The sequence below is a fragment of the Protobothrops mucrosquamatus genome, unplaced genomic scaffold, assembly GCF_001527695.2.
Source record: "Protobothrops mucrosquamatus isolate PMUCROS unplaced genomic scaffold, P.Mucros_1.0 scaffold1343, whole genome shotgun sequence".
NCBI classification, from domain to species: Eukaryota; Metazoa; Chordata; class Lepidosauria; order Squamata; family Viperidae; genus Protobothrops; species Protobothrops mucrosquamatus.
The window spans coordinates 187986-199737 of record NW_015387539.1 but is presented as its reverse complement, the minus strand read 5'-3'; the positions used below and the strand labels follow the sequence as shown (position 1 = coordinate 199737).

The 11752-nt window shown below is 40.9% G+C and overlaps 1 protein-coding gene across 1 annotated transcript; it reads right to left on the bottom strand.

The window, feature by feature from the left end:
- Positions 1–207: 207 nt before the first annotated feature.
- Positions 208–1761, bottom strand: LOC107292450 (plexin-D1-like; the record flags this gene model as incomplete). Its single annotated transcript, XM_015821539.1, has 1 exon — positions 208–1761. A coding segment is annotated over exon 1 (1554 nt), but the record flags the coding sequence as incomplete, so codon positions are not given.
- Between the last annotated feature and the right edge of the window lie 9991 nt (positions 1762–11752).

Below are 11752 nucleotides of genomic sequence, written 5' to 3'. Positions count from 1 at the left end.
AAGCAGACCTGGCAACCCTAAAAACCAATCCATTCACACTATTTAGCCTGATGCACACACCCAGCCAACGCATCACAAAGGTCAAGCATCAGCCTCAGGACTCCACTCTGGTCAATCTGTCCTTCGTTACTTTAGTGAAAAGCAACCCCAGATCACAAGCAGGCTTTTCTACCCTTTCCCCCCCCCCACCCCCCAGCTCTCCTTTACCTGGATTTTCCTCTTCTCGCAGGCAGGCCCGGTCCCTTGCACGACGCTGTCCAGCACAGTGACCAGGTCGGCGTCCGGCGCTACGAAGCACGAGTTTCTGGCCACCCTGATAGCGTCCTCGATCTCCGCGAAGCGGAAGACGCAGAGCGCCGAGGGCTGCGGAGTTTGTCGACCGCCAGGCCCGGGACCCGGGGAGGCAGCTTTTTCAAACACCCCGAAGAGCAGCTCCTCCGGCTGGGCCGAAGGAGGACTCCCGGGATCCACCTGCAGGGCGGCGCGAGCGGGAAACACGGAGACCAGCCTGTTGAAGAGGTCCCCGGTGGCGACTCCCGGCGTAACCCCGCCGGCTCCGGGGTGGCTACATTGCAGCACCATTTGAATGTAAGACTCGGTCAACTTTTTGGTCTCGCCGCCGCCGCCGCCGCTGCTATTGAGAGGGGTCGCCTCGGCCGGGTCCCCCAAGCAGATGCGAGCCAAGAGGCTGTGCGAGTGACTCTCCTTTTCTCGCGCATTCGCCTCGCTGTTGAGGGCCAAGTAAGCGTAGGAGGCCGACGGGCGGCTAAGCGGGGTGCCCTGAGACAAAGGCGGGAAAGCGCCCGGTGCGCGCCCGGGCTTGGCAGCTTGGGCACCCCGGGACGAATAGGGGGCCCCGGGTCCCGCCTGAGAACTCCGGCCTCCGGAGGCGCCCCCTTCCGGGCGAGAGGGCGCCGCGCCTTGACTTCCCCGGTGGAGGAAGGCGCGGACGAAGCTGAGCTTGTGCCGGTCCTTGGCGCCCTGCTTGATCTTGAAGATGTTGTCATCGGACGGGTTGATGTCGAAAGTGAAGAGCCGGGACAGGTCCCCGCGGGCGTTGAGAGCCCGAATGGCGATCTCGGGCGTGTTCTCGAAGCGGTGGTCTTCCAGGCTGGCGTTGCGCGGGAAAAACGGGCTGCCCAAGCCCGTGTAGGTGGCGGCCACCAAGAGCCTCGTGTCTTGCCCGGACTGCTTGAGCACCAAGCCGACGGTGGAGGCGTTGGCGTGGTTGGCCGCCACGTTCAGCATGCTGGGGAAGACCGTGACCTGGTCGCCCCCTTCTCCCCCACCTGTCCGAGGTGGGAAAGGCACGGCCACCACCGAGATGTTGTCCATGCTCCGCAGCTGGCAGAAGCCTTGGTAGACCGAGCCGCAGACCACCAGGATGCCTTGCTCCGGGTCCGGCTGCAGCAGCTTATTGTAGTTGTCCGTCGGCTTCTTGGCGTGCTCGCAGGACGCCTGGGGCAGCTGGGGAGCGTGGCACAAGGGGTTGTCCTCTTCGGGGCCCATCGGCTCTTCCACTTCCAGAGTCAGGTTGGGGGCCGAGAGTTGATAGAGCCGGTTGACCGCCGCCAGGTAAATCCTGCCGCCCGACCCATCCAGGGCGAAGTTGTTCGTGGCGGTGGGCGAGACGAACTTGTGCTGCACCTTCAGCCCACGCCCGAGCGCCGGGAGCACCAGGGAAACCACCAAGAGGTGGAAAACACGGCCGCGATCCGGTGACCATACCTGATTAGCGCCTCGCCGATCCCGCGGAACCATCCTGCCTCCTGGGCTGTCGCTCTGCACAGAGCATGAGGTTCCTTGGCTGTGCGATTGGGGAAGGGGTGGGGTGGGGGGTGGGGGTGGCAGCCGCAAAAGAGGAAAACCTGTTTCCTGCGGAGGATTGAATGCGCCTCAAAGCCTGAGAGACGCCAAGAGGGGAAGTCCCGAGCCTTTGTTGCAAGCTATCCAACAGCCTTTTTGCCTCCTTACCCGGACCGGCGTCTCCAATGGGGTTAAAAACTCAACGTCTGAGGAAAAGCTGCGCCCTCCCCTAAGTCTGACAGCTTCTCTCGCCTTCCCTCCCTCCCTCCCCCTCCCTGTAACTGTGGACAAGCTGCTCGCTCCGACTTCTGAGAGGTTCTTTTTTTTTTGCAGTATTCGTTTTTCCTTTATTTATGGTTTGTCATGTGAATATGATTAAGTTTAAGCCACTCTCCCCCGAACTGGTAGGCAATCACTGCATCAATCCCAAAAACAAAGAAGCGGCTCTTGATAGCAGCTTCTTTGCTAACAAATAACTCTTGTGTTTGCCCTTTTTGATGTTCTGGAAGCAAGAATGTAGGGTCCATGGGAGGGAGGGGGGAGGGAGGGAGGGAGGGAGGGGGAAAGACAAGGAAAATCAAAAACTTTTCTCACCCAGCTATAAAGCAGCGTTGCAATCAGTTGCAAGAACTGAGTTAGCCAAACGACGTTAATTTCAGGCAGATCATCTTCGACCGACTTTCTGATTCAGCTGCTCGGTCTCTCCCCTCTCCCACCCAATGAAAAATAAGTAAACTCTCAACCCTCTTGAAGTGCTTCCCTCCTCATAAAAAGGATTTTACAAGGAAGGATAACAAAGACGAGAAGGTCAGACTGTCTGGGGTTTGGGGGTCAGGAATAAATTAAGCAGACAAGTATGCGAAGCATGTAAGATGAGGGAGAGGTGAATTAATTCAGTCTCACTGTGCTTCAATCGTCAACACCATAGACATCATAGAGCAATGAAGGTGCCTGAAAAATATTTCAGAATATGCTGATCTCTACACTGCTCTGTTTCTGCTTTGCCATGTCTTGGTGACTCCAGGTATGGTGTTGTACAACCTGAGTATGCTTCATATTCATCCGTCAATAATCCCTGCATATCACCAGCGATATTCTTGTGCTAGTGATTATTTGGAAGGTATGTGACATCTATTTAGCATGTTTAAGAAACCATTTAAAACTGCAAGCTTACATCGCTAGCCGAAAACTAGCTGGTGTTTATGGGATTTTTAATTCAACATGTTTAGTAAGAACCAGGTACTGCTCGACAATAAAAAGCTGCTGCCGTTAGTTAAACCATTTATCAACAGTCTACAAATAGATCTCATTCATCTTGGAAAGAATTGTTGCCAAAAGTAGTTTCTCCAAGTACAGGGAATGTTGATAAATGAAAGAGGTAGGTAAGACTTGTATAGAATTTCAAAATTATTATGGCTATGTCCGCCACTTGCACTGAACCACAACACAATCAGTCCTTGACAATAGCACTTTTCCATTTGTCATCAAGATGTTGCCTTCTTTCCATTCCCAATCTATGAATGAGACAGGCTTAGAACATCCTTAGCTGTACTGGTGTTAAATTAGTATTTTCTTCCTTATTCTGAATTCTATCCAGTGATAGCTTCAGGGTGTATAAAATCTGTTAGATTTTGTCACTTTGACATTGGAGATAAAGTCAAGTAACCAATCATGGAAGCATCTATTGGTGTTTCAGACTGATGCTGATTAACTTCTATCACTCATAGAACATAATGTTATGGCATCTGAAATAAGATAACAGACTGAAGTTGTGTAACACTGAAAGGCTGGGGCCAACCTGGGGGCCTTCAGGATAAGACAGATGAATCCACAAATTGGTGATAGGTGACCATATAGAAAAATCCTAAATAAAAGTGTCCCCTCCCTTGCAAAACACGTACTAGCAACTTAGTTCAGTATTCCCCCTTTTTGCCACACATAATTTAAGTAGCATTATGACAGAATGGGGTCTAGAAAAAGGAGAAATAAGAGTCTAGAAATGCCAGATAGATTCCTAAAGTCAAATTTTCCCTATTCCTGCTCCAGTATCATGATTGGCTAATGGTGTTCCCATTGGCAGATAACATGCTAGAGAGGGAGAGCAGTAAATCTAGAGTCAAATAGTTGCTTAGCCTAACATGCTCTAATCAGGACAACTTAATTTAATAGCATCGCAGAAGAGATTCTGAATAGATATAGTATCAGCAGGATTGACAATATGGGCAGGAAATTTCATGCTGGAATTGCTATTGTTTTCTATCAACTAAAAGAGGGGTGGACAATGCTGTTTTAATTTAGCATTATGACCATTGCACCTAGATACATAATACTGCTTGATCACAAATATGTGTTGCTATCTACAATACTGGGAGACCTTTAAACAGGGATTATTGAATCCATTTATGAACTGGGATTGGCTTAGCCTGATGCAGCAGGTCTATTCTTAGGTTTGAGACTAAAATAGGGAAAGCTCACATCCATCAAGTTTCTCAAATAAGAATTATTAAAGTAAAAAATGTTTCATAGATCTAATATCCCCAATATTGTATCTATAAGCATCAGTGTACATGCAGATACTTCCTTGCAACCTCCAGACTCTGTACTTGGAATTTTTTTTTAAAAAACCCTCTTTTTAAATTTTAATCAAATATAAGAATATAGATATGCTACAAATCCAAGCACTAATGTTCAATGTCATATTTCTAAGAAGAAATATAGTGTTTCCGCATAAGAGCTACAGGCATTCTTGGAAATTAAAAGTGGCAAGTCAGTGCTTTGTTTGTAAATATGCAACTTACCCAGGAGATAAAAATAAACTGGGGCTCAATCCAAGTTGCATAGGAATCTAGAAAATAAGATAGGGAACAATGTTATCCATTCGGCTTTTGATAAATTAAAGTTTTGTGATTGTCCACACTGTGTATGGCAGCTCTTTGAGAATGGGAAGCCCTCCATGCCCATGTCATGTACTCAAATCTCAAATGTGCCTATTGTTCCAGAACAACCAGGATTCCTGTCCCTAGATTTTTGGTGGGATATCACTAAGATTTAAACTCATTGTTCACTCACTATGTCTAACCTTTTCTTGCTTATTTGTTTTTGAGCTTGTCACTGAGCTGCCATGTCTTGGCTGGAAAAATATGGATAACCACAAGATGGCAAAGCAATACAGAAAAATGTCACCCAGATTTTTACACCTCAGATACAGTAGCCCTAAACATTTCAAGTTGTTAGTGTTCTCATGCCCCATCACTTTGTTCTCATTAACTCAAGTTAACTTTTGAGACTTGTGTACATTGGTTTTCCTTGACAGCCAGCTTCCTTCCTAGCCCTTCCTCTCTAAGATCAAAGCTTGTTCATGCAAGCAAATAGACTTCATGTCACATATTTCTCTGGAGAGATTATTTAAGATTATCAGATATAGTATCCATAATGGCAAGGGTAACACGTTGTGTCAAACCATAGACTCAGTTTGCACACACTAAACTTAACCATTAAACTTAACTGCTAAAACTGAAGTTATAAGCTGTGCAGTTGTAGCTCCACATACAATACCTGAATACCATTGTTATGAGCTCTGAGCTTTCAATGACCAGGCTGTTGAAATTCAAAAGCATAATTGCTGAATGTAAGCAACAGGGTTTCCTGCCATTCTGTGCTTGGAAATGCATAACAACTAGTGTAAGTCTTGAACTAGCCTGAACATACAGTAGTTTACAAACAAAATTCCTAAACTTCTTTATAAAAGAAAAAAAATCTCAGCCTGGCTTGATGGGGACCATACATTTTGTTTTGCTGTTACATCCACGTTGGCCTGCAGTGTTGGCCTGCAGCCATCAAAATGTTGTCGACTCCAGCCATAAACCAAGTGTACAAGTCTCTGCGACTTCATTCACATCTTGTGCTAAGCTAAAATAGACCAACAATGGCTTAGGATATGTTCATGACATACTAAGCTAATATAAAAGATTAAAGTAGTGCAACCCATTCTTATTTCCCTGCCATCTGCATCTGGCTAGCCCAAGTAAAAGCCTTACCTGAGTTTGCCTATTGACGTCTCCATCCCCAGTCTTCTCATTATCTTCTTTTCCCACCCCTGCCTTTCACCAGCTTTTGAAAATGACAACTATGTTCAGGATATAATATCTCCTTAACTTTCCCCCCTTTATCCCCTGAATTCATTTTGCGATCACCACTCACATGAGTCACTGTTAAACACTGGATCTGCAGCAGTTTTCAAGAAGATACAGAAGTTTAGAACATAGTAGCCAGTATCAGTTTCCAATAAGTTTTTGGGTCCAATTCAAATGCTACCTACAAAAGTCTTGTACCGAATAGTATCAGATTGCATCCTTCCCAAGATTGAATCTGCCCATCCTGTAAGAATATCTCAGGAAAGCCTACTGAGCATTCCAGATGGCATAGATGGGGGTGGGGGGAGGACATGGACTAGGCAACAGATCTTTTCTATTGTGGCTCCTATGCCCTGAAATTCCATATTCAATGAAACAGATACCTCCCTTCCCTTTTAGTGTTTTGTAAACTGGTTAAAACCCCTTTATTCTACTGGGCTTTTAATCTTAGTTTATTGCTTTGTGGCATTCATCTTGGGAGCAGAGTTGGCTTCTTCGTTCCACTTGACTTCATATTTTTACTTGTTGTACCCTGCCCAAATCTTCAAACTGGATCCAAGGTACAGAAATGGTAAAATAAATAAGCAAACAAACAATTATAAGAGCAAACATGCACATGAATAAAAAATATGTGTATAGTGTTTGTGACTTGACTCATTCTATGTGCAGCATGCAAGTAAGAGTATGTTCTACACAGGAGTAAGTTTTTAATTCGTGGTATTAAAGTTATTATTGTATGACTTACAAAAAAATGAAAACAGTAGAAAAAGGCTACATATTTTAGAAAATGGTTGGAGCTGCTTACACTTTCCTTTTTAAAAAAAAACTGAACATGTATTTTTCAACCAAGGAAGAAGCTATCAATATCTATATGTTGTGTTATACAGGTGGAATAGCATCTAGAACACAGGTATCAAACTTGATCGTGTCACATAATGTATCGTGACATTTTTTGCCTATGCAGAGCCGGGGTGGCCGTGGCCTGCACGTGACACATTTGGCCTATTGTAAGAAAAGTCTTCATGTCCAGTCCAAACTGAGAATAAACAAAATGGAGACTGCTTTAGAAAGAAGGCTGTAGTTTATTGAAGGGCAAAGCTGACCACATGTTGCTGGAAGTGCTGGGTTTTTATACTTTCTGGGGCTCTTGAGGTTGTTTCCTGTTCCTGTTTGAGGCTTTATATTTCCTGTGTCATGTACTTTGACCTGAGTCCAAATGTGCCCTTTTGGTATTGGTGGGTTAATCCTATTATGTCCCCAAAGGTCATGACTTTTAGAGTTTGGGTGGGGTATGTAGATTTTAGGGGTCTTTGTCTTCCTAATCTCTTCAGTTTCTAGCTGGAAGGCTCCAACCTTTCTGAAACGATTATTGAATTTGCATTTCTAAAAGCTGGCCTCTGCTGAGTTTTCTGTTTGGGGGAGAGGGGCTGGGGCTGGTTTCTGTCTTTTTAAAGATCTTCTCCATTATTCCTTTGGCGAAATATATTCTGCCTTTTTGATATTCCTCAAAATATTTCTTTCTCTGGATTCTTTCCACAGGCCCATGAGCTACCAGTTTCACACCCCCGATCTAGAAGGAGTCTTCAGAGAAGCAGTTCTACCCAAAATTTTGCTGAAAATGTAGACTCCTGAATTTGTTTTTCATTTTGAAAAAATATATACCTACTATATCTGTTCTTGCCTAATCTAAAACCACTCAGTTTAGCTGAATGCCCCTTTTATAGCTCAATTCATGATTTTCTAGGGTTAAATTTCTCTGTAAGATTAAGTATCTAGAGAAGCATCTCTGGCACTGAGCCAGAATGTTGCCCTTTAGGAAATGGGAGGTGAATAATAGCATATTAAGTTTTTTGAGTTAATTGATTCAGAAGGAAAAGAAAGAACCTTTTTTTTCATTCTGAGTCTTGCAAAGCTTGTGGAATTGTAAATATTTTATTAGGTCACATAATGGTGGACTTCTTTATTCTTAATATCATAACTAAGTACTAAATCATACAAATATGAATTCTAAAATAATGATTTACCTAATGTAATATTTTAGTTCTGCAAATGCCTGTGTAGAAAAAAATTAATAATGGGATTGTACTGTCCCCTAAAGGCCTGGAACTAGAAAAGAAGAAAAAAAATCATTTCATGTTTCTCTTATTATTAATCATGAACCTGTTCCTGTTGTTATTAGGATAGACATAAGCCACCAATGAAAGTTTTCTTTAGAAACTGACATCCAGAGTTTATTTCATCTTTATCTTGATGTTTGTCCTTTAGAAGTATTAAGTAAGATCTAAACTGTCTATGAAAAATTGTGATATCAGCATCAACAGACAGTTTCTTTTTGGGAAATTAGACTTGCAACTTTGTCAGTACAAAAAGTCTCCCGCTAAAAGAAGAAGCCTGTTGGTGTTGAAAAGCTCCAATCTTATTTTCAGTTTTCTGAGTGTTCCTTTGTCTGATTCTGATTGTTAATTTCACAAGGGCAAAACTAAAGACTGAAAAGAATTCAGGACAATTTCTCCATAATAGAAAAAAAAAGTCTTCTGATGTTGTCTAATCTTATTCCAACACCTGCCAATTTGCTTACCCTCTTCTTAGCCTTTTTTCATTCTTTAGATCACTAATTAATATTAACAGCAGTGACTAGCCTGTGTTTATAGAAAATGTGTACTAAATTAAATACAAATATTCTTTCCTTGTTTCTCTCTAGCTCATTTTTCTAGCTCATGCTAGTCAGAGTCCTCAGAGATATACTTATTAACTTTTTTTAAAAAAATGTGAATCTCTTAATTGCTTGAATTTTTATTTTCAATTTTTAAGTCCAACTGTGACAGGAAATAAACATTAGTGTTTTGAAGATAATAGCACCTTATGTTTAACACCTTTTATTTGAATGTGTCAGAGTAATTTGTAAGCATAAGTTAATTAAACTTTATGATACCCAGCTGAGTTAGAGAAGACTCATTAGCCCAATTTCACAAAAAAGATAAAAAATATGGGCTCCTGACATTCCAAATACTATCACTGAATTCTTTTCATTTTAATTAGATTTAAATATAAATTATTTGTTTCTTTTAACCTACTCCCCCTTTTTTGCACTCTAGTTCTAGCCAAGCATGCTATACAAAAGTAAAAGTTGGTACATCCAGAAAAAGTTGTACATCCATGACTTAATTTGATACATGTACCATATCATTTAATAAGAGACTAGGACTGTCAGATCTAGGCTATAAAATTTCAGAACACATTAGTAGTCACCCAAGGTTTTGCAGCCCAGATCTGGTAGTTCTACCAAATCACTGATCAGATTCACAGATTGTGTTAAGCCATGGTTTGCTTAGCTATAGTTTCTTTAACCAATCACAGTTGTCTGGGATCTCATAAATCATTAAGACATAAATAATTATTTAGAAACCTTAGTGGCAGGATTTTTATAATATGCTAAGACAAACCAAAGCAAACTACATTATGATTTAACATCATAAGTTGATTTAACCACTGGTACTTTAAGAAGTATTTAGAGAGGCTTATCAGGAATTCCTTACCGGAGGAGATGGCAATAAAAGGAGGAAATGCTGAATAATAATAATAATTAATAATAATAATAATAACAACAACAACAACAACAATAATGATAATAATAATAATAATAATAATAATAATAATAATAATAATAATAATAATAAACAACCTCTCTCCCCTATATTCTCTATCATATTTGCACCTGTGTTTCATTTTTATAATTTTGTTACCCGCATATTCCTTTTAAAATGATCTTGCATATTGATTTCTGCGAATACAGTCGCATGGATTCTGATCTACTAAATTAATCTTATATATTATAGAGCTGGAAAACTGAAGGCAGACATTTTAGTTTGCAGCTGGTACAATAGGCTTTAGAAACTCCTTAACAGAAATAAAATATGAAGCAAAATACCGATATAAAATATTACATAACACTCCAAGTCCTAGATACTAGAAAAAAATGCTTCCACATTCCACTATGAGAAAACAAATAGTGAAAGGGATACAATACATGCAAAACTACCAGCAATTCTAATATCTTTAGCCTGTGAAGAGAAAGATTAAGGAAGTGGATGTTTTATAATAATGATAGTACAGCACCACCCATGTGCATACAACAGCTTTCAGGGAAATATGATTCCCCATACACTGATTAAATCTCCCTCCAAGTTGGCCAAGGGAGAATGCAGAACTGATATGCTGTCAGGGCACCCCACTCTCCACGGAGAAACGGTGGTACCAAGAAACGGTTTTGCCAGTGGAAAACAGCCTATTTTTCCACTTTGGCATTCTGGTGTTTCCTCCTGTGATGCATCTGAGCTCAGACACAAAAGAGCAGATGAACTGCTATAGTATTTCAAGAATAAGCGGAGGGGGGGCAGGGGGGAGAGTGTGTGTGATGCTGATCTGGATTAATCTATGGAAAGGTCCTTAAAATAAATCTGGAGAGGCAGATTTTTCCAGGTGCACTTAACTGACATTTCACCAAGACCGACTGTCCAGAACTACTGTGAGGTTAATGCTTTCAAATATTATTTCTTGCTATATTGACATTTCAGGAGTTGGAGGAACAGCCTCCATAATTGGGGTAATTATAATCTGATGAATCAGGCAGCATATCAAAATAGGATGTAGCATTCTGCATCATGAACCAAAGTAGAATTCAGCAGTTCCAAAAGATTCTCTTCAGAATGAAGATTACAGCAGAGTAGGAGATAAGATGAGAGTTTTACACTGTATTCCAATCAATATAATAATATACAACTCCTAATTTTTATTTTCTCCCTGTCTTTCTCTTCTCCTTCTCCAAATTATTCCACTGTTGCAAGCCTTCTTAAATCTGTGTGCAATCTTGTATTTGTCATTATACACTTGTTGATTATTAATACATAATACATAATATTATGATTCCAGAGTCCATAGAACTGCTCAAGAAAAAATATCATCATAGAAATTTCATAGAGAATATTTATGGCAAACGTAACCCAGTTTTCTGCAGCAGTATAAACTTGTAGATGCAAGTTATTAAATAATTATTAGAGGAGGAGAAAGGGTTCAGAATAAAATGGCAAGTATAATATTTCCATCTTTTTATGGAAAAAGACAAAACAGAAACATATTTAAGTTAGATAACCCTATAAAAATATTTTACATTTATACATATATTATATTGAATATCATCTATACTGAATTTAAAATTATGTTAGATTTGTAAATGTGAAAAAAGAGAAAAGGAGGAAAGTGTGCTGGAAAATATGAAACTGAAACCATTGACTGAAACTCCTAAATAATATTTTTAAGACCAAGAAATGAATATAATGTAAACTAGTGTAAACTATTTTTTAGAATTGTGATTCTACTTTTAGCTTTTATTGTAACTCTTCAGGGGTAATCAGAAAAATGATGCAAATCTCCTGGTGATCAAATAATAACATAACCAGGGGAATTCGGTTTTGTAAATCTCAATATATCCCCCCCCTGCTTTTACCCTCATTTCCATCTCAAGGTAGCTGCTGTCCCTGAAATTGACAAGTTATGCAAAAGAATAACAAACCAATCTTGTATTTTGCATAGTAGCCTATCCCTGCAAAAGAGAAAGTTGAGTTTTTAACCAGTTAAGAAATACCTTTGCAATTAAAGCAGCAAAAACACAAGTCATCAAAAGCAAAACAAACAAACAAAAACAAGCAGTCTGGAGTTCATCTCTCTAGCCTGCATCAAAGAAAATAGATAATCTAGGTGGCCTTTGGCTAAGTAATTTTGGCAATTTCATCTGCATTTGATTTCCTGACAGAAAT